Raw genomic sequence first — 27,756 nt, forward strand, 5'->3', positions numbered from 1 at the left:
TACAGAATGGCCATCTCCTCCGAGCAAAAAGTCAAACGCTTCCCCTCGGTAACCACCACTATGGACTATCATTCCCAGCACGCAAGGGCGTAACGCCTAGCAGCCTATGTTGTAAGAAAGTTCTCCACGGGAGCCGCCAACTACAATGCCCGGCATGCAACGCACTATTTTCGTAAGCTAAAAGAGCCTTTTCCTTCTTGGGACTTGTAGTTTCGCTTCGTAGCGTAGAAACGGCGTCCGTTTGGAAGGCGTTTCCCCCCCCCCCCCCGCTCCTTCCACGCCTTGAAACCGGAAGTGCTGCGGGCAAGGCGGAAGGCGGGCTTTTGTCTCGGGGCGGAGGGCTGGGCCGGCGTTGCCAGGCGTCGGAGCCGCGCTGCGGTGGGCAGGGAGCGCGCTCTGCCCGGCTTGTGGAGCACACCGGCCGGCCTTCTTCTGGAGGTATGCTGGGGGGCGGAAGGTGGGGGGACAATAAGGCTTGCATGGGGCCCGAGGCTTGCATGGGGCTCTTTCTCCTCACAGCTTCCAGCTGAGAAAGAAAGAAAGAAAGGAGCGGGGAGGGGGCGAGAAGGTGGGTGGGAGCAAAAGGCCCTCCCCTCTCAAACTACGGAGGACCTTGGTAACTGCCCTGGCGAAAATAGCAACGCGTTATCGCAGAATGAAACAGCAAGGTTGCACGAGCATGGATTTCGAGCAGTTGCATTGTATGTCCTGTTACAAGCAACGTGTGTGTGTGTGTGTTTCACGAAAGATGATTTATAGCAGCGGGGTGTGTTGAATAAGGTTTTGTATGTTACCCCTTTAGCTTTTCAAAAAATGAAGTCTAACGTGCTGCATGCAATAATCGCGTCCTGTTGCAGTCACGGATGACAGTACCGTGTTATGTTTAGGAAAAATACATCAAAATGATATATAGCATCTTGTTGAACAAAGCGAGATGGAATAAGAATGGTACGTAGTAATCGAAATAAAGCACAATAATATTGTATGCCACATTGTTTTTGTAAAAAACCCCCCACCAAAATAGTAATATACAGTGTATGCTGTTTAATATGCTGCATACTGTTATTATTTTAGTGTTTTTTAAGAAATGATCAGTGTATGGATTACTGTGTTTTAGGAGTCTTGGATAGCAATGTGGCATGCAATATTTTTTGCTACAGCTGTTATATCCATTCTCACCTTACTTTGGTTTATTTCATGAAACACTACATTGATTTAGTATGGTTTTCTAAATAATATGCGATGTGCGGTTGTGATTAAAATAATGATTTGCAATGTTGTCAGTATGCTGTGCATTATTATTTTAATGTTGCTTTTTAAATGTTGTAATGTGGCATACAATTCAGGTGGGTAGCCGTGTTGGTCTGAAGCAGCAGAACAAAGTTTGAGTCCAGTGGCACCTTTAAGACTAACAAAGTTTTATTCTGGGTATAAGCTTTCATGTGCATGCACCAAAGAAGTGTGCATGCACATGAAAGCTTATACCCAGAATAAAACTTTCTTAGTCTTAAAGCTGCCACTGGACTCAAACTTTGTTCTGTGGCATACAGTGTTTATGTACTAGTGTGCATTATTATTAGAAGAAGAAGAGAGAAGAGGTTGGATTTATACCCCGGCCTTCACTACCCGAAAGTGTCAGAGCAGCTTACAAACTCCTTTCCCTTCCCCTCCCCACAACAGACGGCCTGTGAGGTAGGTGGGGCTGAGAGAGCTCTGACAGAAACTGCTCTTTTTCAAGTGGAGGCGTGGGGAATCAAACCTGGTTCTCCCAGATTAGAGTCCGCGCACTTACCCACTACACCAAACTGCCAGAGCTGAAGCCTATCTGAAACTTCTGGAAGCCCTCTGCCTGAATTTGATCTCAAGCTTTTTTTTTGGGGGGGGGGATAGAAGTCCTGAGGTTGCCAAACCTGAAATTCTCTTCCCATCCACTCCAGAAATCTCTTGTGAGAGACTTACCTATCAAGAATATGACCATTTAGGAAAACACCAGAATCCATTATTTCTGAACATTCTGGTTCCGTGACACTCTGCAGAACTAGCTGCAGTTCCAGAGCATCTCTGGAATTTCTTAGAGATTATAACAGTTGAGTCATTTGTGATGACACTGACAGAACGATTTCTTGTCTGGTAACTGTCAACGCTGAGTATTCCCAGTATGCATGACAGGGCTTTCCTTTGTTGGGGGTTCTCAAACAGAGCCTGGACAGCTGTCCATGTGGTGTTGAACTAGTTTTGGAGTTTTTGTTATTGAGCACAGGGTTGGGCTGAATGGCCTACCTGTTGGCTAGATAGAAAGGGGAAGAAAGGAAACAGTGCGAACTGTGCAGAAGAGCCCCACTGGCATTAAACTTATTTCCACGCTGCTGTTCTAAATTGTGTTGTTCTATCTACACCCAGCCTTACTGAAGGGAGATGGAGGACTACGGGAAGTTCTGTGCAAAACACCTGGCGAGGCTCCAAGGAGAGGCACTGCATGGAGAGATGCCTGGTCCAGTTGCCCAGCACAGCAGTGTTTCCCTGATCCAGTTCCATGGTGTCCCTGTGCTTCCTCCACTGGTAAGATGACTTTAATTCAGAATGTTATATATTTAATAGGAAAATAATACTTTGATGGATATGTTGCTTTGTTCCAAAGCCAAATATTTTTGTATGCCTTATTGGTGGTGGAAAGTACCGTCAAGTCACAGCTGACTTCGGGTGACCCCAGAGTAGAGATGTAAAATTTCCAGAAATTTTGAAGCTCGGAAAAAAACCTGTTTCCCCCCCGTTTTTTTCGGGGGGAAATGGAAATTTTCGGAAAAATTGAAAAAATGCTACATTAGCATTTCTTTTGTCTTTTCTAGATTGAAAGTCATTCCTGTTACTTTAGGAACATAAAATATGACTATGGACATTTTTACTTGGCATGAAATTATCACAACTAGCATATTAAAAATATAGTGTATCCAAACAATTATTACAAACAGAATACCCACCCACATGCAAAAACAAAACTGAAACTTTTTTATTTTCTTCTGACAATCGCACCTCCTAAAGGAAGAAATGCATCTTGTTCTTGCATTGGAGAGTTCAGTTTGTAACCTAGGACTTGCTTGTCCTCAGTGCACAGAAATTAGATCAATCTGATACCATATATATATATTTTAGAAATGATTTGGAAAATATTTGAACGCCTTGTCTTAAAATATTTTATTCATCATGTTAAAACAAAATGTTCCATAATCATTTTTTTTCTTTTCTTTTTTCAATTTTTCCAATTTTTCGGAAAAAAACAAAAAGGCTTCAGGAAAAAAAAGGGGGAAAAAGGTTTTCCCCCCGAATTTTTCCCGTTTTTTTCCGGGCCTTCACATCTCTACCCCAGAGGGGTTTTCAAGGCAAGAGACGTTCAGGGGTGGTTGGCCATTGCCTGCCCCGGCATCATGACCTTGGTATTCGTTGGAGGTCTCCCATAAAGGTACTAACCAGGGCTGACCCTGCTTAGCTTCTGAGATCTGATGAGATGGGGGTAGCCTGGGCTATCCAGGTCGGGAATGTGTCTTAGTACAAACTAAATTTTAAACTGTACTTAGCCTGTCTCTTCTAGACATAAAGGACTTTATTGACGGAGGGATCAATTTTACAAATACAAAACCGTTAACTGTTCTTTTGACTGTGTTCTTAAATCTTATTTGTTAGCTCTATTTTTATGCAAAACAAAAAAGAGGCTTAATAAAAAAATAAATGAAATATGTCTGTACTGGTGATGTATCACAGTCTGTTACAGGTGATTGTGACTGGAAACTTACTATGTAAACATTTTCTTTCAAAACCCCCCCCCCCCATCTGTTTTGCAGCTTAGTATTGAGAGAAAAAAGGAAATCCAGCAAGACAGACAAAAAGCACTGGACTTTGAACTCTGGAGGCAAAATTCCAGGAAAAGAATTTTGTTGAACCGTGTACAGGAGATTCTGGAAAATGTGCAGGTAAGATATAAATTAGGATATAAATTAAGATATAAATTGTGACTGGAAGCTACTCCATGGCCCCGGTCACACGGGCCGGATATCGCCGGGGTGTGTGTGTGGCTAATTGCCCCGGTGCAGTTTGATCCGCGATTACGCGATCAGATGCGCCGGCGGCACACCACGGGTCCTTCCGACGGCACCGGCGGGGAAACGAGGGACCAGAAGGGAATGCCGCATGCTGGCGCGATCATACCATGGGAGTCTGGAGGCAGCCTGTGGCAAACGTTTCCTAAGTACTTTGGAGGTACTACTTTTTTAACGCGCATTTTCGGCGGTAAGTCATGGGTGCGCTCCACTTCCCAGATGTTGGGGTGTGATCGCGCCCGGATAATCCGTCCACCATCCATGCCTCTCCCGCGGCAACTTTGCCATGTGACTGGGGCCCATAAATATTTTCTTTCAATCCCCATGCTTTCTAAAAAAATAGGCAGAAACAACAGCAGAGGTCTAATTCTTAGGAACGTTGGAAGTGCACAAGCTTCTCTCTTAAACTGGGAGCTGTGTAGCACTTTGCAGCCACTTGAGTTTTTACACAGATCAACTTTTATGATCATAAATAAGGTGGATTGTCAGAGTCGTGCTTGAGTCATGCTGGCTTCGAAGTGACACCCACTGACATCTACTGGGCTTCCAAGTAACTGTGTTTAGCCGGGCTGCATGAGTGCTAAATATTGAGAACTGAGGGCCGTGACTCATAAACAAGAGGGAATACAGGGCCACTACTGTTTCTGAGAGCTTAAAGTAAGGAGGCAATTGAAACTCAAGGATTTGTGTGTATCTCCCTTAGTTAGGTTTTATTTCAGCCATAACAAGAAAATGTCAGACCAAAAGAGCTACCAAAGTAAATTTATGCAGCTGGAGAACAGAAGCAAAAAGAGTATCTTAGAAACACACATACCTGATTTGGTTACAAGGAAAGCAGGTTGTTTACTAGGTTGTAATTGCTTTTACATGTGAGTCATAATTGTATACGTGTTTTTTCTTCGGTACTGGGAATATAAAGCTGCAATTACAAGCTCTGTAGCCATGAAGGGGTTTGTGCTAGCAGAATGCTCTGAATGAGGTCTTCATAGTCTTTGACAGGTGAAATAAAAGAGCGATTTGGTTTGCAGCAAACCCAGTAGCGCTTGAATGGTCTTGCTTTGCTGAATGAACACCGTGTTCAGGTAGTTGAGTTAGAATAATACTAAGGACCCAAACACAAGCTTGTTTAATTTCTTGCTATGTTAGTGTGTGCCTAGTAACCATCACTTGGCTTGGGATTTGAAAGTCATGGCAGGAGCATGTTTGGGGGGTAAAACACAAACAGCTCCACTTACCTTCTGCCTGCTTGTAGGTAGCAAAACCTTTGTCTTTGACAACCCCTCGCATCCCAGCCAAAGTAATATCACACAATATTAAATATGTTAATTTAAGCCCTTTGGGGAACTCATGTATAGTGCATATAATGCCGAAGGTGCTGTGCTTGGCCTGGGAGGTTGCCGGCTCAAATCTCAGCTTTGCCACAAGCTCACTAGATGGCTTTAGATAAGCCTGATTTGCTCATCTTCCGTCTCCCCCCCCCCCATGTCTGATATGGGGGAAATACAGGCCTACAGTACAGGGTTCTTGTAGGTGTTTCTGTGATCATTTTAAGTGCTTTTAATACTGAAAGCATTGTAGAAAGGCTAAATTTTACTGTACCTTATTTTAAACTTCCACACTTTTGGCCAATAAGAGCAACATGCTTACACAAAGACAGAAAGCACCATTGCAGCCTCCATACATTCTTGGAAACCTATGGTCACAAAAGGGATTTTGAATTATACACGTGAAGGGTGCCTATTGGTTTGTCTGTCATAGCAATTGTTCTTGTTAGTATTGAATCCATTTATTTATATCTCCTTTCAACCATGAAGTCCTCAAAGTGGCTTAGGAAAAAAGTGGATACACAAGCGACGAGAAGCGTTTGTGAAGAGGAATTATAAATATTGATGTTTGAACTTTTTGCTGTTTGAGAAATTTGACGTGGATTATTTCTGAAGGTTATTTGTGTATTTGGACCATGTATTCCGTTATTTTGTATTTTTGAGTTACTGACCTGCATAGTATACATTATATATTTTTGATAAACTGGCTCTACTTATATAAGTTCATATCATTATATTGTTTGTTGAATGTTTTTCATTATTTTTGCATGGGTTTCATTTTTTTGTTTAATTTACACCCTTCTGTGCGTCTCTGCTGTTTGGGTTTCTTATCAGTAGATGTTGGAATGGCCGTGGCTCGAATGGTGGAAGCCCTCTGACCCCTCCTTTCTGGCCAAGTGGTCTTAATGGCTGGGACTGAACAGGTCCAGTGATACAAATTGTGGCTGAGATTCAGAGAGATACACATGACGGCTCAGGCACAGCAGGGGATTTTCTCAATTTGTTTTCTTCAGTTCCTCAGTTCAAAGCATCACTACAGACCTCTAGAGTGCACGCAAGTGACTGCACCTTTTGGGGATCTTGGCTCATGTATCTAAAATTTGTTTTGCTTTGGCTCACATAACCTTTAAAGCATATGTTCAGATACCATTTATAGCGATCAAGTATCTTTTTTTAAAAGTGCATGTCATTGACTTTCTTTTTTTTTGCAGATGAATAAACTGTCCAGTCCGAGTGACTTAGATCCTTCAGGGATGGAGAAAACTTGTTCTGCTGTAGAGCCTCAAGTGATAAATGGCTTTGTGAGCAATTCAAACAGTGTTTTGCCAAGTTCTACTGCTCTTAGTTGTTCTACAGAACCCCACAAGACACTGGAAGCTAAGCCAGCAGATGCCCCAGTTGAATCTGATGGAAACTTACTCAGAGAAACTGAACAGCTTGTCCCAGATAAACAAGAGGATGTTTGCCCTGCCCTGTTTGAGAAGAGAGGTTGCCCAGAAGGTTCATTTGCCATTCCAGGAAACCTGCTTCCTTCCAATGAGACGGCAAAGCAAGAGAATGTCGAGATGGGGCTGGCTGCTGTGGAAGCCCCGGACCCTTACGTAATGAGTCTTCAGAACCTCTTGAAAAAATCCAGGGAGTACATACAGAGAGAACAAAACAGACGTAGCTTGAGAAGTAGTTCAAAGAGAAGCATCAGTGAGAGCCTTTCGGATAAAGAAAACGATGCAGTTAAAATAAGTGACTCCATGAAAGAGAGAGGAAAGTTAGTGGGCAGGAGCTATACGGCAATGACGCTTGATAAACCAAACCTTACTTCTCTGCAAGGTACCTCTGTCCCCAAAAATAGCACAAGAGTAGTAGCATCATCCAGTTTCTCTAAAGTAGATATACCCATGAGATCTGGAACACCACCTGTGCTGGATTCTGATTCAGATGAAGACTTTAAAAATACCTCTCTGTTTGATCATGATAACAGCCTTCTCCGAAGCCTTACGGGTTCTTACTCGAAATTACCCAGCCCTGAGCCAAGCATGAGCCCCAAAATGCACAGAAGGCGCCCAAGACCGTCTTCAATGGGGCACATAGTCATTAACAACCCTATAAATGCCTATGAATTAAGCCCCAACGAGAAGGGAAGAGCTGTGGGTTTGATTGGTCACACTGCTGGTGACAAAACTTTTGCCTCGGACCCTGTGCCAAAACTGACTCCAGACTTTGCTCCAGTTTGCTCCAGTGAAACTGCTTTCAACAAGAGTGCTTCAGACATCTCTGATGAATCGGTGGCTGTCAAACAGGATCAAGTCTGTCACCTTCCTCCTAGCGAGCAAGAAAGCAGAGGGTTTCCCACTAGTGCTGTAGCTGGAGGAGGAGGAGCGCTGATGACATCAGATAGCAGAGGGACACCGACTACTTGCTTTTCGGCCCCAAGCCTGCAAGAACTCCCTGCAGCTGGCAGCCCCGTTGCCACACAAAATGCAGCAAGGGCTGGTGGAGCCAAGCAAGCTAGTTTGCCAGACAAAGCCAAATGCAGTGCAGTCACAGAGCTTAATAAATCTTATGACGTGGAAAGCCCTTCTCCTTTGCTGATGCAAACCCAGCACCCACCACAAATGGACACCCCGAATGCGGGAAGTGAGCATGTCTTGGAAAATAGCTTTGAAAAGGTGAAGCGAAGGCTTGAGCTGGATGCTGACAATGGGCAGAAGGAAAATGTGCTTTGTGGTGTGAGGGGAGGTGCCAGTGAGCCAGAGAAACGGCGGCTGCATGACCAGAGGGGCCCTGTGGGAGCTGCTTTCACTGCCAAGAACGAGGCGCATGGCAGAGGTTCTGGAGGTGAGGAGATGTTTTGTAGTAAGGCTGGGTTGAGGTGGGTCTGAAATGTTCAGAAGGTACTCTTAAAATGGCCCTGCTGTGGTCATATATTTAACAGAAGCAAGTCTTGCTGGCTTTCATAGGGCTTGCTTCCATTTAAGTAGGTAAAGGTAAAGGCTTCCTTGCTCGAAAGCCAGTCGAGTCCGACTCTAGGGTTGCGGTGCTCATCTCCGTTTCAAAGCTGAAGAGCCAGCGCTGTCCGAAGATGTTTCCGTGGTCATGTGGCCGGCATGACTAAACACCAAGGCGCACAGAACGCTGTTACCTTCCCACCGAAGTGGTACCTATTTATCTACTTGCAATTTCTTGCTTTCGAACTGCTAATTTAAGTGTGTACATGGTTGCAAACTTAGAGTGACACTTAAGTGTGTACAGGGTTGCAAACTTAAGAGTGACACCAGCATCTTCAGATGAGAACGGACTGAAGGCTTGCTGGTCCACCGTGGAAGCTACGATGATTTACCTTTGTCCCATCTTTTGATTCCTGCAGAGCAGCAGCTCTTCCTTCCCTTTCATAAGAGCTTTCAGTTAGAAATAGAAGTTCAGAACTTCACTTTTGACAATTACAAGGTTTTGTACCGTAGCTAAGGTGCACGTGATTAGGATTCTGCCAACAGTTTCCACGGATGGAAGAGCTTCTGTCAGTGGGTCTTGATTTCCCTGCCTTCCCCTCTCTGTTGCAGCCCACAGCGCCCCCGCCCCAGTACAGGCCAGGGGAATTGGCAAAAATCACCCTTCCCTTCTGCCCGTGGAACGTCTAGGTGGGATCCAAGCCTGTGGCCACACCTCCTTTCAGTCAGTTCAGTCAAGCCCATGGGGAGTACCGAGGAGGAGGTCTCCAGTGCACAGGCCTGCTTAGCTGAACCCATGAAGTCCTAGGAGGCACTTGGGAAACCTTCATGTTGAAACAGACAATCTAGCAGGCTTATTGTGGCCACAGCCCATTTTGTGTATCTGACAAAGTGGGCCCTGGCTCATGGAAGTTCTTGAACAATAAATGTGCGAGTCTTCCAGGTGCCACAAGAATCCTCATTGCCTGAGTTCAGAGTCCATCATACGGCCAGTGTTTGGTAAAGGTAAAGGTAAAGGTTCCCTTGCTCGAAAGCCAGTCGAGTCCGACTCTAGGGTTGCGGTGCTCATCTCCGTTTCAAAGCCGAAGAGCCAGCGCTGTCCGAAGACGTTTCCGTGGTCATGTGGCCGGCATGACTAAACCCCAAGGCGCACGGAACGCTGTTACCTTCCCACCAAAGTGGTACCTATTTATCTACTTGCAATTTCTTGCTTTCGAACTGCTAGGTTGGCAGGAGCTGGAACTAGAGACAGGAGCTCACTCCGTCATGTGGCACCCGGGTCTCAAACTGCTGACCTGCCACAGCCTGCAGTTCAGCGTCTTAACTACTTGAGCCACCGCAGCTTTGTTACCAGTGCCCTAAATTTTTCTGAGCAATTGTTTACTGTGCCTCACAATTATAACCTGTTTTACAGCAAGGCCTCCTGAAGGTGTATTTGCTGTGTGCTGCCTGATATTTATATCCACATTTATTGATTGTGTTGGGTTGGAAGAATAATTTTCTCTGTTACTTTGTTCTGCAGCGGCTGAAATTATGGTTACCAAAATTCTTGCTTTTATAACTATAGCAGTCTCTCCTGCTAAATCAAAATTCTTCACTGCACATAGATCAAGCCATGTTAGTTTGTCTGTAGCAGTAGAAAGGAGCAAGAGTCCAGTAGCACCTGAAAGACTAATGAAATTTGTGGCAGTGTATGGGCTTTTGTGAGTCACTGCTCGCTTCCTCTGAAACAGCTAGAATGTGAGTCCATCTGTCCTTATATCTTGCAGACAGATGGACTCACATTCTAGCTTTATCTGAAGAAGTGAGCAGTGACTCACGAAAGCTCATCCCCTGCCACAAGTTTTGTTATTCTTTTACTGGGCTCTTGCTCTTTTCACTGCACGTGAATCCTAAGCATCTGCCCTGGTGGCTGACATTTAGGCTACTCTCTCAAACTTCAGAACAGTGACCACCAGTGGTCATTTCGTAGAAAAAGAGCTAGGGGAACTCATTAGCATAACTCATTAGCATATGCCACACCCCGACATCACCGGAAGTGTGTCATAAGGCCACACCCCCTGACATCACTGGAAATGTGTCATAAGGCCACACACCCCGCCCCCAACAGTCCCGGCCGCCACCGCCGGCCTTGCAGCTCCACTGCCAAGCCCCATGAGGGGCCTGGCGGTGGACCTGCAAGGCCGGCGGGAGTGCAAGGAAGCCCCGCGAAGGCCCTCCCTGGCCCCAGGCAGGCAGGGGTGGGGAGAGGCAGGGAGGAAGCAACTTACCCTCCCTCTTCTCCTGCCTCTTCCTGGCTGAATGAGGGCCAGAAGCGGGGTGTCCGGAGGCAGGGGGCGGGGCTTCGACATGTGCCCCGCCCCCCATACCTCACCCGGGGAAACTGCGTTCCCCCGCGTTCCCCCCCGAAATGACCTCCGGTGACCACTGAATCAACTTTCATAGTGTGATGGACTGCAACAAAAACACAACTGCCGACAAGTGAAAAAATGCCTTTCCACGTTCTCACTTCAGGCCGTGCCGATAAGTTTTGTCATGTACAAAAGAAGAATCCCACAGCAGTCCCATTTCAATGTATGTGTTTGTTTTCTTCAGACGAGGAGGCTCTGAAAACAAAAATGCTGGCTTTGGAAGACATGAGGAAAAGACTAGAAGAGCAGCATGCGCAGCAGCTCTCGTTGCTGATTGCAGAGCAAGAGCGAGAGCAGGAAAGGCTGCAAAAGGTGAGGGGCGGAGCCTGAAAGGTCAAAGTCAAGAACTCTGGGCCTGTCTAGTGCCAGGCCAGCGGTCTCGTCTTCTGTCTTTCTAGATGATGTGGCAAATCTCAAGGAAGGCAGAGTGGCTCTGGAAAAGGCTGCAAAGCCTGCATTTTAGCCTGCAGGCACAGCAGCCCTCGCCTCTGTGGAAACATGACCAAATCAACAAGGGGCTGAGTCTGCTGACTATTTTAGTCTTGCAATGGAAGGGGTTCCTGGGGGAAGGAGGCATAATTAATGTATACTCTCAGAGTGTTCTGTAAAAGGCACAAAGAGCCATTGGGAGTTCTTTTGCCTGGATGAGGCAGACAATTATTACAACCATCCTTTGGCTGGACTGATGTAAGCGCAGTGGCAAACAGGCTGAGAGTAGTCAGGTATGGGAGGGGGGTTAGGGTAAGCATGCAAGTGAAAGGGTAGGGGCAGTAGATTGGAGCCATGAGAATGGTCTGCAGCCTCACCACACAAATTGTACTAATGAAACAAAAAGGGTGCAATCGTAGAAGGTTCCTGGAGGGGAGGTATTGCTCCTTGGATGTAAAGCAAGGTTCCACTGTGATTAAAATAAAGACATCACTTGAAGAGCTTGTATGCCTTAGGCCACATCAGCACGTCGGTCCATTTCAGTCCTTAACTGGCCGTGGCTCTGAGATGCTTTACCGAGATACCAGTGATTGAGTCTGGGACCCTCCCGTACAGGAAGTCTGCGTTTTACCACTGAGCTGTGCCTCATCTCCTGTTTTGGTTCCAGACCGTAGTTGTCTCATATTCTTCTTGGCCTCCTAGCCTGTTCACCGTTGGCGGTCTTTACTCTTTCCATAACGCCAGTTGTGTTGGTTGTGTAAGTCAAGCAAATAGGTCTGAGCAGGTGTTAACAACTGCTCCTGCTTTCACAAAAGCAGTGAGGCCTCTTGAAAGCAGGGCAGAGCCATGCTGTTATTCACTGGCTTTTCCTCTGGTTCAGCTTTCCCTCAGAGACTGTGCAGGCCAGTTGACTTGACTTGAGCATTATTAGTTGAAGATTTGCCAAAAAAGCATTTTTCCCATGTGTCGAGAATTCTCTGTGATAGCCAGATCTCTGGTTTCCCTCCATCTGCAGGAGATCGAAGAGCAGGAGAGAAGGCTAAAAGGAGAGAAGGCTGCCCTCGCTGGAACTGAGGTCCCTCCGATTACTGTTGGCAGCGGGGTGGATTTGCAGTGGAGGAAAATCAGTGACCCCCGCTTGCTGGAATCTGTGCTGACTCAAGTGGAAACTCTCCATAATGCAAACTCTGAGAGCATGGGTAAATACGGGAAGGGAGTTCTTGTTGATTCTAATATGTGGCATAGCTTAAATAACTCACAGACGGCAGCCTTGGGTTGCTGCTTTGTTTATTGAGATTTGTCAGCTGTTTATGTGCAGGTCTGAAAGCTCAAGTGTGGTGGTTAAGGCAAAGCTGCATTGCGCTCGTCATATATACTAGGAGCATAATGAATGTAGGTTTTCCCTCCAAATTTTGCTTATTTATGATTTTTTCTTTGGGCAGGTTTTGTCAATGCCAAGCTTGGTTCAACGGCTGACACTCCGTTCTACCTCTGGGAACCGCCAGCAAATATGAAGTCAGTTTCAGCATCCAGGTCGATTAGCAGGAGCAAAATGCGGTGGTCTCAGGTGGGCAATTGAATTTTGTGGGAGGTTGTTTGCAAGGCTGTACTAGGGCAGCAAATATTTCAAGCATTCAGGGCAAATTCAGTTGTTTCATTAGAGCGCTACCTGTAAGCTATTCCGTTTTTATTTTCACTGTAGTGTGATAAAGGTGGTATTTTGGCATGTTCTGTGCTTTTCTGTGAAATGTAAATATGGACCTCTGTTGCACTAGATGTGGGCAAGCAAACTGGGATTTCATTTGTTAAAATGCTTCTTTACTATGAGGAAAGATTGAAGGAGCTGAGTATGCTTAGCCTGGAGAGGAGATGACTGATATGATAACCATCTTCAAATACTTGAAGGGCTGTCATCGAGAGGATGGTGTGAAGTTGTTTTCTGTTGCCCCAGAAGGTTGGACCAGAACTAACGGGTTGAAATTAAATCAGAAGAGTTTTTGGCTAAACATTACGAAGAACTTCCTGACAGTTAGAGAGGTTCCTCAGTGGAACAGGCTTCCTTGGGAGATGGTGGGCTCTCCTTCTTTGGAGGTTTTCAAATAGAGGCTAGATGGCCATCTGACAACAATGCTGATATTGTGAATTTAGGCAGATCATTTATTTATTTATTTTATTAGATTTATATACCGCCATCCCCAAATGAGCTTATGAGAGGAGGGCTCATGAGAGAGAGGGCAGGAAGGGTTGCCTCAGTGCTTAATTCTTGTGGCCCTTTCTGACATGCCCAGGGAAATGCTAATTGCCACTTTGGGGTCAGGAAGCAATTTTTCTCCAGGCCAGTTTGGCCAGGGAACCTGGAGATTTTTTGTCATCTTCTGGATGTTGAACAGCAGACACTACTGGCTGTCACGTTTTGGCAAACCCACAGCAGTTTGCATAAAAATCCCTTAAGCCAGCTGTTATAAAACAGCCCCCAAGCTTCAGTTATCTTATTCTTTAAGATCCAAAGAGTATAAAAGCCTACATTTTAAAACTAGGGATCCTGAACCACATCCAACTGATTAATTTAGATGTACTACCCTCTTGAAGAAGGCTGTTTTGTGTAGCAGGAGGAGAATTGGGAAAAGAGAGGGTGCAGCCTGGAACTCTGCCAGTAGCCTGTTCCAGAGTTCTGGTGATCACTGAAAACGCTATGAAGTGCGCCGTCACGGTCCACTGCTGAATGAATATAATTTATTGCCGTCCACAACCAGATACAAGTTCACACAGGGAATCGTTTTTAAGTTTGAAGGTATAGATGTTAAAACACTCCCAACTGGATGAACAGATACAGAATTATAACAGAGTAGCTAATTAAAATACATATAAAAGTTAATCGGATAACATCACAGAACCATTTAATTATAAACCTAACAGTTATAACTGGCACTGTTTAATTGAATTCCGAGTAAAATATAAACCGGAACTCAGAAGCACAGCTAAAATTTATGACGTACTCTGATAGCCTGAGCACAGAATTTGGCTGCTGCTTTAGTAATAGCTATCCTGCCAACCTAGCAGTTCGAAAGCAAGAAACTGCAAGTAGATAAATAGGGACCACTTCGGTGGGAAGGGAACAGCGTTCCGTGCGCCTTGGTGTTTAGTCATGCCGGCCACATGACCACGGAAACGTCTTCGGACAGCGCTGGCTCTTCGGCTTTGAAACGGAGATGAGCACCGCAACCCTAGAGTCGGACTCGACTGGCTTTCGAGCAAGGGAAACCTTTACCTTTTACCTTTAGTAATAGCTGGTTTTTAATCTGCTGCTAGTTTTGTGTAGCAGGAGGAGGCCTGGGAGAAGAGAGGGTGCAGCCTGGAACTCTGCCAGTCGCCCGTTCCAGAGCTCCGGTGATCACTGAAAAAGCTATGAAGCGCACCATCCCGGTCCTCATAGATACTTGTACTATTGAATCCCTTGAAGGTCATGTCCACGCCGTAACTATTGTTTCTGTGTAAGAGACTCTTTAGCCACATGATCAAATCCTGGCTACGTGATCTCTCCTGTAGGTGTATAGTCCCGAGATGAAGAGGAAGTTAAACAAGATCTCTGCTCTAGCCAAGGGGTTTCTGACGCGTAGACTCTTACAGACAGAGAAATTGAAGCACCTCCAGCAAACTGTCAAAGTAAGTATTCCTCTGCGGATAGTGTGGGTGTCTGAGTAGGCGCCTGCTTTGCAGACATGATGAGTGCATTTGGCCCCAGCCGGGCTGTCTTTGGGTTCCGCCTCTCTAACAGCTGCTGCCTGTCCAGGGCAGGGATTCCTTTCTCCTGTTTCTCTCTCTCTCTCTTTCTCTTCGGCGCTGCCCAGCTGCTATTCTCTACATGCCATGTCTTATTCTTTCTCCATCACTGCAGTTTTTCATCCCTCTCCCTTGGCTCAGATGTGCCACCCACTGGTGACCGATGTCTAATTCACCTGGGGGGGGGGTCCCCACTCTGCAGATTGAGGGGGGGAACCCTGCAAGGTAGAGGGGAGAGGGGCACTCAAGGCTAGCATATTTTTGTTTCCCCACAGACCTGCAAAACATACGAAAACATCAACAAAATTATCAGGGAGTAAAAAAGTCACAAGTGATGTCTGCACAGACATTTGTGGTAGGGAGGAAATAAAGCCTGGCCAGTATCTTGGGTTGCCCGTCAAGCAGGGATGCCACACAAGGAACGCTGAAGAGGGACAAAAAAGTTTGCCTGGGAAGGAGGGTGAACTGGCTGGTCTGGATGGCCGGTGGGGCGGATTGTGGAGGGGGAGGGGCTATTGGGTGGTTGTATGGGTAGGGGAGGACCGACCCCCCCCCCTGTTGCTTAATCAAGCCTGCATGTCCTGCTTTGTTTTAGGATACAAGGGAGTTCATTAGGAACTTTCAGTCAGAAGCGCCACTGAAGAGAGGAGCCGTTTCTGTTCAAGATGCTTCCTTGCAAGAACGAGTGGTGGCTCAGGTGAGGTATAGTCTGATTTGCGTGCAGTTGCCTGGTGACAGAATTCAGAATATTTAATGGTTGGTTTTTAAAAGCCGGTCACAACACTGGGTCCGTTCAGGTACTGTGTAAAACAGGCTGGAACTCAAACTGTGGTTTGGACTTCAAGATGTTCAGGGAGAGCCTGGTTCAGAGCTCTGCCAAGCCGAGCCAAATGACCCCTGTGGTGCCAGCAGCACTGTAGAAGAAGAGAAGAAGAGATTGGATTTATACCCTGCCCTTCACTTGGAGTCTCAGAGCGGCTTACAAACTCCTTTCCCTTCCCCTCCCCACAACAGACACCCTGTGAGGTGGGCGGGGCTGAGAGAGCTCTGACAGAGACTGCTCTTTTTCAAGGACAGCTGTGCCAGAGCTTGTGACTGACCCAAGGTCACATCAGCCGTTCATCTCAGACCTGGGCCTTCTTTGGCGTAGGCTTGTCCATTCACTGTCTTCCTTGCCACGGCGCCACTGGGCACTGCTTGCTCCTGGCTACCAGTGGCCCTCCACGACTGCAACCCTCTGGGAACTTCTCTGTTAAGATAAATGGTCACCCGTCTCCCATTCAGAGTTGCTGCCTGGCTTTTTGTTTTTCCATTTAATTAGTTCAGGGCCTCCAGAGCAGTTCAGTTCAGACAATCGTCTTGATCCAGAGGCTGGCACGAACTGCGCTTTACGGGTTTTACCTCAAATCGTGGCACTGGTTTCCGGACTGCTAGAAAAGGTGGTTTTTGCCAGCTGACATCCAGATTTCACTGTGATCTGACATGCTGAAAGTGACGAGCCTCTTAATGGGCCATCTAGTCATAGCCAGCTCATGGTTGACCTCAGGACCACGTGGGGTTTTCAGGGCAAGAGATGAGCAGGGCTGGTTTGTGTCAGGGTTCTCCCTGGTCGACCCTGACTGACCCCCAGTCGCCGTTCTGGTCAGGCAGGGGAGCGGTTCTTGGTCCTTTCGATCCTCTCGTTTTGTAGGAGGTAGGCGTCTCTTCTCGGCCTTCTCGCTCTTCAAAAGGGAGCCCCGCAACCCGGGGGAGAATAAAGGTGGAAGGAGGAGGAAAGACCTCAGTCTGTGGTTCTGTGTAGAAGGTTACGTCACCTTCTGCAACCACCTGGCACTGACTCTGCGACCTGTTTGTCCGTCACTCACTCACTCTCTCTCTCTGTACTTGCGTCTGCTGGCCAGCCCAGTTCTCCTCCTCGGTCACCTCCCTCCTTCCCCCTTTTATCCCCCCACTTGGTTCCTCCGCCCTCCCTTCCGCCCGGGCCCCGCCCCCCTACTAAAGCTCGGGACGCCGAGCTGAGGGTGCCTCGCCCTGTGCTGGCCGCTTCCACGCTGTTCCAGTACTCGGCCGGCCGGCCCTTCCTCCAGCTTCCAAGCCGCGCCCTGCCTCTGACTTCGTGCACGTCCGGTTGGAGCTTTCAGGCGTCTCTGTGGCTTTGCCGCCGTCTCGGGCTCGCACCGGGTCGCGTCTCCGGCTGTCGTGGGCTCTGTTCTGTGTCTGTTGTCTGGGTTGGGTCCTCCGGTGTCCTGCTGCCATTCCGCTGTCTGGGTAAGTTCGGGGCCATTCCCTTCCGTCTCCAAGGTTTCCTGGCCTCCGTGGTCTGCGTCGCTTGACCGCCCTGGACTGCGGGTGGGACAGTTTGCCATCGCCTTCCTCTGCATAGCAACCCCAGTCTTCCTTGGCGGTCTCCCATCCAAGTACTCACTGTGGCCGTCACTGCTTAGTTTCCGGGCTCCGATGAGATCACTCTAGTGAGGGCTATTCAGGTTCCACTGTGATCTGACGTGCTGATGGAGATGAGCCTCTACTCAAGTTTCAAGGCATTTTGCCGCTTGCCAGTCATCTTTCCCTCCTCTCTATACCAAGGCCCAAAATTGTCTTCTGAAACAGGCACAGTGTCATCTGTGAACTTTTGTGCTTGGCTGCTGACCCACAGAGGCTTCAGAGAGCAACCAGGCTTCTTCCTGGGTGACCATCAGCCAGGCTTCCGTTGTTGCAGGATGGACCCTTTTGAAGTTTGCTCAGGGTGGGGGATGATGATCTGTGTCTCTGAAAGATTAAAAGGTGCACGGCCTGAAATGTTGTTGCATGTCACAGAGATTGCTTTTTTTCCTCCAGCTCAGAGCAGCCTTGTTTGATATTCATGACATATTCTTCAAAATGGAGGTGTCTGAAAGGATGAATATCCTGCACCATGATCGGGAAGTTCGCAAAGAGAAAATGTTGCGGCAGCTGGTATGTTTTGACGTTGGCTCATTCAGTAATTGGTTCTTAGCATTTGAATAATGGTGGATTGGTTGCAGCCCTGGTCAGCAGCTTGTAGGCAGGACATGGGGAAGAGCCCTGGTAGAGCATTGGTGTTGCATGCAGAAAATCCTGGGTTCAGTCCCCAGCATCTCCGATTGAAAGGAACAAGTAGGAGGTGATGTGAAGGACCTTGGCTTGAGACTCTGGCTTACTACCGCCAGTCACAGGAGACAAGACTGACCTGGATGGGCCAGTGGTCTGACTCTTTATAAGGCAACTTCATGTGTTTCCCATAATAATTTGCAGTTGTTGCTCAAAGACACTTTTTTAAAAAGGTTTTTTTTTGTCACACTCTTTTATAAAAGTGTTTGCACATCAAATTAGCGCGAAGCTACTATATGGTATTCCTATCTGGATTACTGCTTTTAATAAAGCAGTTGAACAACTACAATCCAAATTCCTGAGGAAGATTCTGGGGTTGCCTTCGTGCGTATCTTATGCTGCCATTTGTCTGGAGCTTAATTTGAGACGGTTAGAGACCAAGGCCTGGATTATTACTTTCAGATTTTGGCTACGTCTGCATTTTAGATGTAACCACAATAGCCTTATCACCTATATGCTGGAAGAATCTCAATCCTCTGCGTGGCTTATGGCTATTGAAAAGAAAATCACTTCTATTGGTTTTAACCTGAGTGACCTTGTCATCCGGTCAGAGCTTGAGGTCTTTACTTTGCTTAAACAGAGACTTATTGATATAGAGTTGCAAGAGCTCAGAGCCCTTGCCTCCGGAAGGTGCTCCTCAGTAAGGTGGGCTTATCCCCTTTCTGGTACTCTACCATATTACTTTTTCTGTTTGACTTCACCGCAAATGTGTAGAGCTTATCTGTTGGCCCGTCTTAATGTTCTCCCCTCTGCTATTCTTGAGGGGAGATATAAGCAAATTCCTTATTCAATCAGGTTCTGTGGTTGTAACAGAAGTGAAATAGAAACTGTTGAGCACGTACTCTTACACTGTAAATTGTTAAATGACATTCGAGTGGAGTGTATAGAAGCCCCCCTTAGGTTGGTAGCAGGCCAATCGGATAGAATCAAGGTACAATTTCTCCTTGCTTCACGAGATCTGGAGATCATTGAACTGACCGCTAAGTTTCTCCATTGTTTTATAAAACGGAAGAGTAACCCTGATCATATTAATGATTCTTAATTTATAAGTTTAAAAACTTAAGTTTAAAAGTTTGGAATGCCAGTTTATTTTATGATTCAGGCATCTTTTGTATGGTCAAATCTAACTTGTGACAACTTGAGTTAGGCCTGACATAGCCACGACTATCTATTTTATAATTTCTCTTGGATTGTATTATTGGGAAACGCTTTTAATATTGTATGCCAATAAAAGGTATTTGAATTGAATTGAGAGATGCAGGTATAACACGCTTAACGGACTTAACAAAAAAAGGCGTTCCTCTGACCAAACTGGACTTGGAAAACAAATTGAACGGCAAAATCCCATGGTTCATGGTTTCAATACCTGCAAATGCAAGACCTCTTGCATAAGCTTCGAAAAGAAGGGACATTCTCGAGACCGTTAAACGAATTTGAACTAATCCTAAAAAATGCAAATGGAGAAATAAAGGGAATGATAGGCAAGCTTTACAAGCTGCTGTTAAAGGGGAACAAGACTTCTAGTTTAAAATCTTCAACGTCAGTGGCAGATAGACTGCCAGAAGACATTCACAGAGGAACAGTGGAACTTAATTTGGTCTTCACCTAGCAATACATCTAATATTTTTAGTATCAGATTTACCTCATTCAAAATATTAAAACAGGTGGTATATGACCCTGGCGGTTTCACACAAAATAAATTCAAAGATTACAAATAAATGCTGGAAAAATTTGTGGAGCGATAGCAGACTTCGCACATTGTTGGTGGAACTGCCCTCTAATAAAAACTTACTGGGTACAAATAATAAAACAAATTGCATTAATAACTGATATAGACTTACCTTGTACGTTGGAATCTATCTTCTTGGAGACATGGTGAACACCTGTAATTAAAAAAAAGCACAGAAACATTAATATCAACCCTACTGATATGGGCAAAAATAACAATTGCACAAAAATGGAAACAAAAAAATATTCCGACACTAGCTTATGGGCGCACCTCATACAACTCGAGTGACTTCTCGTGGTAGCATCTAACTTTTAAAAAATTGCTTATTTCTTTTTTACTGGAGTTTCAGGATGAGTTGATAAAGTATTTAATTTTTTTTTTTTTTTCACATTTGTATCCCGCCCATCCCGTAAACGGGCTCAGGGCGGGTTACAACATTTTAATAAATCCAATAAAATTTAAAAACATTAAAACACATATAATCGATAGTCATGCTTGCCGTAGGGCGAATCTGGCCCATTGATATAACTAGGTATGGCCGGTTATCAGTAGGTGGGAGATCGCAACCTTCCGGGGGGGGGGGAATATGTGGACGCCCGCTGCATCAGCCAAAGGCCTGGCGGAACAGCTCCGTCTTGCAGGCCCTGCGGAATTGCATAAGATCCCGCAGGGGGGCCCTGGTCTCAATAGGGAGCATGTTCCACCAGGTGGGGGCCAGGGCATAAAAAAGCCCTGGCCCTAATCAAGGCTAGGTGGACGTCCTTTGGGCCAGGGATCACCAGGAGATGTTGACTCTCAGAGCGTAACGCTCTCCGAGGCGTATATGGGAAGAGGCGGTCCCTTAGGTATGTTGGTCCCAGGCTGTATAAGGCTTTGAAGGTAATTACCAATACCTTGAAGTGGATCCGGTACTCAACCGGCAACCAATGCAGCTGACATGCCGAACAGTGGGCCCGCACAGCTGTCGACAGTAGGCACACCACTGCATTTTGTACCAGCTGTAATTTCTGGATCAACATCAAGGGTAAGCTTGCATAGAGCGAGTTGCAGTAATCAGGCCCGGAAGTGACTGTTACATGGGTCACTGTAGCTAACTCCTGGGGGGAGAGAGAGGGCTTCAGCAGCCTGATCTGCCTAAGATGGAAAAATGCAGATCTGGTGACTGCAGCAACCTCGGCCTTCATAGATAAGGAGGTATCCAGTGTTACTCCCCAGGCTCTTCACTGACTGGGCCGGCACCAGAGGTGTCCCTTCCAGTGTGGGAAGCCTGGTGCCCACCTCCAAACCCACACGACCCAGGTACAGGACCTCTGTCTTTGATGGATTTAACTTCAGTTGACTCTGCCACAACCATCCAGCCACAGCATCCAAAGCCTCAGCCAAATTTCCAGGAACAGAGGACGGATGGCCATCCATTAACAGATAAAGCTGAGTGTCATCAGTGTACTGATGGCAGCCCAGCCCATAACTCCAGACTAACTGGGCGAGGAGGCGCATATAGATGTTAAATAGCATTGGTGAGAGGATCGCCCCCTGCGGCACTCCGCGGGGAGACCCTCTTGCCCAGCGCCACCCTCTGTCCCCAACCATGGAGAAAGGAGGAAAACCATTTCAAGGCAGTCCCCTGGACTCCTATGTTGGCGAGGCGGTGGGTCATCATAATCGACCGTATCAAACGCTGCCGTTAAATCTAATAACAGCAGCACTGACCCGCCTCGATCCAGATGTCTATGGAGGTCATCTGTAAGGGCGACCAGAGCGGTCTCTGTCCCATGGCCGTCCCAAGCCGGACTGGAAAGGATCAAGGGTGGAAGCGTCATCCAGGAAAGCCTAGAATTGTTCAGCCACCACTCTCTCAATCACCTTACCCAGGAACGGTAAACGTTTGACACTGGGCGGTAGTTGGTCAGGACTGTTGGGTCCAATAATGGCTTTTTCAAAAGCGGACGAACTACCACCTCCTTTAAAGCCTCTGGAAAAGTCCCAGTAGTTCCAGTAAATAGCATGAAGTATGAAGTTATTTGACTTGTAAGGTATTATTTTATCAATTTTGCTGAGGCCGATTTTTGTTTCTGAGTGCAATAAGACTGATACCTAGTTTTATCTCTCTTTTTTTAGGATAAAGCAAAAACCCCTAGAGACAGAGTGTCACTTTCTATAGCCACGCAGAAGTCTTTGGACAGGAAGAAATATATGAAGTACGTGGAGAAATGGTAAAGGAAGTACTGATGTATGACATAGCTGCTCATGGCTAAGTGTGTTGCCCAGATAGTCTGTTTTGCTTTTTTAAGTTTGGTGTTATTTTGAAAGAAGGTAAGCTTTTCCCCAAAAAGACTTTCTGCTCAGTTTTTGTTATGGGTGTGTACTGTAATTCCAGATGCTTGGAATTCCTTCTGGCTGCATTCCAGTGTCCACCATGACCTTGTGATTTGGTGGAACACAGCTCAGCCTTGTCATATGAATCTGGTTCAGCAACTGAATTCCAAAGTAGGGTTTGTTAATTACAGTTGTCACTAATTGTGGCTTTGTACCCTCTGAATTCAGGAGCTGCGGTGGCTCAAGTGGTTAAGACGCTAAACTGCAGGCTGTGGAAGGTCGGTAGTTCAGCAGTTCGAGACCCGGGTGCCGCATGACAGAGTGAGCTCCCGTCTCTAGTTCCAGCTCCTGCCAACCTAGCAGTTCGAAAGCAAGAAATTGCAAGTAGATAAATAGGTACCACTTCGGTGGGAAGGTAACAGCGTTCCGTACGCCTTGGTGTTTAGTCATGCCGGCCACATGACCACGGAAACATCTTCGGACAGCGCTGGCTCTTCGGCTTTGAAACGGAGATGAGCACCGCAACCCTAGAATCGGATTCGACTGGCTTTCGAGCAAGGGAACCTTTACCTTTACCCTCTGAATTCACAGACCAGAGTTGGTGGGGTCATGTTGCCCTTGGCAGCCATTTTGGCTACATAGATGGCAGTATAGGGAAGAGAGTGACTTCTTAGGTGGTGGTGGTGGTGGGGTGACACATAAGCAGCCAAACCAGTGTTTATGGAGAGACCAGGATTCGTTACTGTTGTTAACCTGACCTTGTTGCACAAAGCATTGTTTAACTGTGATGTTCTAATGCAGCCTTGGTTACCTCAGTTCAAGAAGCTCCGTCATGTAAAATCTATATTTACTTATGCAGACTAATACTGTAGTACTACCTGAATGTTTGGGATTCTTCCAAGGTTTACAGAGAAACGAGAACCTTGTTGTGTACTGATATTCATTATTCTGACTATATCTGTTTTAGATAGCTTGTTAATATAAGAAAACTGTTATTTTCTTCAAAGGTCTGTTTGCATATACTTTTTTTTTTTTTTTGCACAACTGTAGGGCTACAGAAATGGGCATGCCAAATAAAAAAACAATAGTGAAACAAAAGACTCCAGAAAACAGGTTTGTGTAAAGAATTCTTCCATGATTGTTATATCTTTTCTACTTGAGATTTCAAAATAATAATCAAATGGAGTAAGCAGAGGTCATTTCGTGGGGGATCGCAGTTCCCCCGGGTGAGGTACGGGGGGCGGGGCACATGACGAAGCCCCGCCCCCTGCTTCCAGCCCTCATTCAGCCAGGAGGAGGCAGGAGAAGAGGGAGGGTAAGTTGCTTCCTCCATGCCTCTCCCCACCACTGCCTGCCTGGAGCCAGGGAGGGCCTTCGCGGGGGTTCCTTGGGTGTGGCCTTATGACACACTTCTGGTGATGTCAGGGGGTGTGGCATATGCTAATGAGTTATGCTAATGAGTTCCCCTAGCTCTTTTTCTACGAAACGACCCCTGGGAGTAAGCATGATTGTAAAATTCAGATAGTGAACGTAGCTTCTTCTTTTCACAGAGTCCTTCAGCCAAATCAGGGACAAAATGCTCCCATCCAGAGACTCCTTTCCAGGCAAGGGTAAGACTGCTCTTTGAGGGGAAGTATTTTCAGTGGTGACACCTTGTTTAGGGTTAGAAACAAAGGGCAGACTGGTACCACTGGTTCTGTGTTCTTCAGGGGGCTGTGAGCTTGGTGCTTGAACAGCAGCAAACTATGAACCAGCTGCATGGGGGGGAGGGGAAGGTTCAGAATTCACTTGAGATCAGTCGTGGGGGTGGGGGGGTGGGTGGGTGTCTGCTGTTCCGAGAGGCAGGGAAGCGTCAGATCAGGGTGTGCTCAACGTATTGGCTGTATCTAAAGTAGCTCTCTGGATTCCAGCCAACACTGGCCACCATGCTTATCCCAGATTTCCTTAAACTAAATTGTGGTCAACGTAGCTGCTTGCTTCTGCCTGATAGTTCTGCTGTCAGATAGTTTCCTATGCCCCCCTCTCCAGCCGGTGTGATAAAAGAGTGTTTTGGATTATTTGAGGGAAATAGGAGCTTCATTTCGGTTCCATGTGAAGAGTGTAACACTCAAAACAACCCGTGCAAACATTTCCTAAATATGCGACCATTAATATTCTCCATGTTCGAGGCAACATCTAGCATTCCACTCAGTTAGGCTTAGTAGCCATGTAGGTTTTTTGTATTGTCTTCCATTTGTACTTGTACATACGTAACCCCTTTTCTTCCATTGAATTCTTCTTCCACTAATTCAAGTAGAATCTACTGGTAAAGGGCCTGAGGAGAACGTAGTATAGCATTTTTAAAACTGAGAGTAGGGAAGAGTAAATGCGATTTTTAACATGGAAGTTCTTGTGGAAAACCAATTAATACTTTCAGGAAGGTAGCTGTGTTAGTCTGCAGTAGAAGTACAGTATCAGAGACCAACAAGATTTTCAGGCTATAAGCTTTCGAGAGTCAAAGCTGCCTTCATCAGATGCAAGTAGGAACAGAGATACCTGAATCCTTGGGTTCCTGTTCAGTCCCCTGGAGGGGGGGGGCATCAGGCCCGTAGCTACAGTGGGCCATCTTGGGGCCAGGCCCCCTGACTTCCCGCCCAGGGCCCCCCCAACTTCCCATCCAGCTAGTTTATTTTACTTTTTGAGCATGGCACCGCCGTGCCGTGCCATCGCCCTGCCTGCCAGCAGTGTACCTCTGGCTGGCTGCAGGGAAGGCACACCACAGGGCATGTCTGATCCAGCACCCCTCCCCCCCCCCCCCCCCCCCCAAATCACTTTTTAAAAAACGTTTACGCTCTCATTGCTCCTGACACAGTGCCCACCCGACTTATTTAAATGCCCCCTGAAGTAAAAAAAATCCTGGCTGCGGCCCTGGGGGGCATTGTTGGGGGGACAGTGTTCTGAATTTTCATTCACAGAATAGGGATGTAGGATTTTTATCTCACTACAAATGTTAATTTTCCATTCCTAAGCATTCCTAAGCATTTCCCCTCTTCTCTAGTCAAACTGATAACATTTTGCATTGTTAATTTGCATCCTGACACATTTCTTTGCAACACCCCTCCCACCTTCTGACAGAGATATAAAGACTATCTGACGAAGGGAGCTTCGTCTCGCAAAAGCTCATCCCCTGAGAATCTTATTTAGTCTCTAAGGTGCTCCTGGACTAATTAATGGAAATTCTGTATTCGCATGCTTGGAAAGGACCTTATTGTATGCTGTTGAGTCTTTGGCACTTGGAACCGTTTAAAGAAACGGATGTAGCATTTCAGATTTGATGCAGGTGACTTATTAAACTCCTCTTATATTCAATTAGAACCCCTAAGGCCTCAGTGAAGGGGGCTGAGCAAAATAGAAAGAAGCCCTCAGAGAGCAGAGTGTCTAACAAGGCCCGTTCAGGTGTGTAAAAATGGGTGCTTGGATCTCATTTAACAAGGAAAAGAGTAAGTTGCTTGTATTAAAGTTTTTTTTTAAAAAAAAAGACTTAAGAGGCGTGTGCTTTCCCTCCTTGCTGACCTGGTTATGCTCTAGCTTTGCTATACTAACTACGATTGGGAGTTCGGGCAAAAAAAGAGTTTACCAACTGTGCATGAATAGTTAAATCGGCTTGCACACACCCTTATGCTTGCGTTTAGAAGTGGAGTGAAATTGCACCTTTTTAAAGGTGCATGGATTCCGGTTTCGTATAGAAAAATAGTTTTCATTTCTTAATAGGTTTTCTTATCAAATATCCTTATAGGATGACCTCTAAACCGTGGTACATGGTTTTCCCATACGGACTGATGGAAGGAAAGACTTTGTGTCTCCTGGCTACTAACCTTGTGCACACTTTTTGTTTCATGAGAAAGGATGAATTAAAAAAAATGTAATATGGCTTCCTTCTTGTTCCTGCTGACGTTACATGGAAGGCAGAAACGTATTTAAATGGCATTCTGTTTGGGCATCTTGCTTGCCTCAGAGGGAATTTCACTAGCTGTAGGAGAACCTATCTGCTTTTAGGTGTTGAATTTTGACATAAGACCTTTGAAACCAAGAGCATTATTGTGTTACACCAGTTGCTTTCACGCTGCATTCTGGTGATCTGTGGAAGTTGCAGGACATGCTGTCAGTTCACACAGAGTGATGGGAGGCCTGAGCTTGCCCAGTGTCTTATGTGAACTATGTGGGGCATCTTAGAAAAGCTCAAAGAATCCTCTGCAGTGTGTTGGAGTTCTGTGTGGAAAGAATTCCCTGAATATAAATACACCACTGAATTACCCCATACCTGTTATCCTTTTTCCATCTAGTTTGAACATCACAATTGTTTACCTTTTTTGTTTGAATCTTTTAATGCTGTTCCATGTATATGTGTAATTCCATGTATATGTGTAATTCCAACTCTCAGTTGCACTTTTTATTATTATTTTGAAGCACCGCCAGTCAGAATTAGACCCATCAGTACAGCATGCAGAAATCATTCAGATTCTCAGCACATTATTAAAGGAATTTAGGCCAAAAGTTTAGCAACAATGGTATTGAATGATGTTTGTGAGTATTCTTCATGTATGTGTAAACATCCATTCTCTACTTAGTGTGCTTGAGGGAAGCAAGATACCTCACTTGGTGAGCTTTCTTTCCAAACTGTAAAGCCGTCAGAGTTTCAGCGCGCGCACACACACACACACACACAAACCCAGTAATTCAGATGTTTTGAAGCTCTCAACATGAAAGGTCTCTCAGCTCACTTTTTACATGGGGGGGGGCAGTATTTGTGCTCTGTGTGGCTTTTCTCCTCCCCCCTTTGTACAACTTACAGGTATTATAACTGTGTGGCTAGACAGAATTCCTCTACAAACATTCCTGGGTTTGGAAGCTCTATTGTAAACTAACTACAGCTCTCTCTTCTTTGGTCAGTGTCAATGTTCCCTCTAAGCTGTGGAGTCCTGTGAGCAAAAATTCTACTTTGTGAGCTACTGGCATTAAAGTTGTGAGCGAGTGATTTGGCTGCTGCATAGATTATTTTGCTCTGGAGCCATCCTTCCTGAGCTAAGACAAAAATGTGTGAGCCGGAGGCTCAAGAAATGTGAGCTAGCTCACACCAACTCAGCTTAGAGGGAACACTGGTCAGTGTGTGTCTTCACTTACTGTGAAAGTTTGGGTTGCTGATGCGATGAATGTCGTAAGACCCTAGTTTCAAACTTACTTGCTGTGTGTTCTTGCCATGGACCTGCTCCTTTTTCTTGGAGTTTTGCTGTTGCATCCACACAAATGGCTGCCGCTTCAGCTTGGCAGAGGAATCCTTGAAAGCAGCTCTCCAGTGTTGCTTTTCTTTTAACGCAATGCATTTACTGACTCTCATTTTCTTTCAACCCAATAACTATTGGAAGTGGTTTTTGAGTTACCTTTATTAAAATGCAGCCCGTAAAGGAATAGAATATCAGCAGTATTTCTATTTGTATTTTAACGCTTCTTGCTTTGCTTTGCAGGAGTATATGCAGGAAAAATCCAAAGAAAGAAGCCAAGTGTTGTGACAACTTAAGGCGGCAGCATTCTCTGGGCTAAAGGAGGCAGCTTAGATTTATCATG

At 46.0% G+C, this 27,756-nt stretch overlaps 1 protein-coding gene across 1 annotated transcript; it reads left to right on the forward strand.

Moving 5' to 3' along the window:
* The first annotated feature begins 366 nt into the window (after nucleotides 1-366).
* On the forward strand, nucleotides 367-27,709 carry CCP110 (centriolar coiled-coil protein 110kDa). Its single transcript, XM_015416107.1, has 15 exons — nucleotides 367-438; nucleotides 2,401-2,559; nucleotides 3,837-3,965; nucleotides 6,628-8,251; nucleotides 10,957-11,084; nucleotides 12,217-12,400; nucleotides 12,644-12,768; nucleotides 14,748-14,864; nucleotides 15,577-15,678; nucleotides 17,820-17,936; nucleotides 21,958-22,037; nucleotides 23,206-23,268; nucleotides 23,706-23,765; nucleotides 25,508-25,590; nucleotides 27,657-27,709. The coding sequence occupies exons 2-15, from the start codon at nucleotides 2,416-2,418 to the stop codon at nucleotides 27,707-27,709; spliced, it is 3,009 nt and encodes a 1,002-aa protein (XP_015271593.1). The 5' UTR covers nucleotides 367-438; nucleotides 2,401-2,415.
* Nucleotides 27,710-27,756: the final 47 nt, after the last annotated feature.

This window comes from Gekko japonicus, unplaced genomic scaffold, assembly GCF_001447785.1.
Source record: "Gekko japonicus isolate JY-2015 unplaced genomic scaffold, Gekko_japonicus_V1.1 scaffold321, whole genome shotgun sequence".
Taxonomy (NCBI): Eukaryota; Metazoa; Chordata; class Lepidosauria; order Squamata; family Gekkonidae; genus Gekko; species Gekko japonicus.

Bases quoted from the DNA above. Each gene is read 5' to 3' on its own strand.
- CCP110 (XM_015416107.1), top strand. From the start codon at position 2,416: ATGGAGGACTACGGGAAGTTCTGTGCAAAACACCTGGCGAGGCTCCAA. The intron at 8,252-10,956 runs GTGAGGAGATGT...TGTTTTCTTCAG, and splicing joins GCATGGCAGAGGTTCTGGAG to ACGAGGAGGCTCTGAAAACA. The intron at 14,865-15,576 runs GTAAGTATTCCT...GCTTTGTTTTAG, and splicing joins ACCTCCAGCAAACTGTCAAA to GATACAAGGGAGTTCATTAG.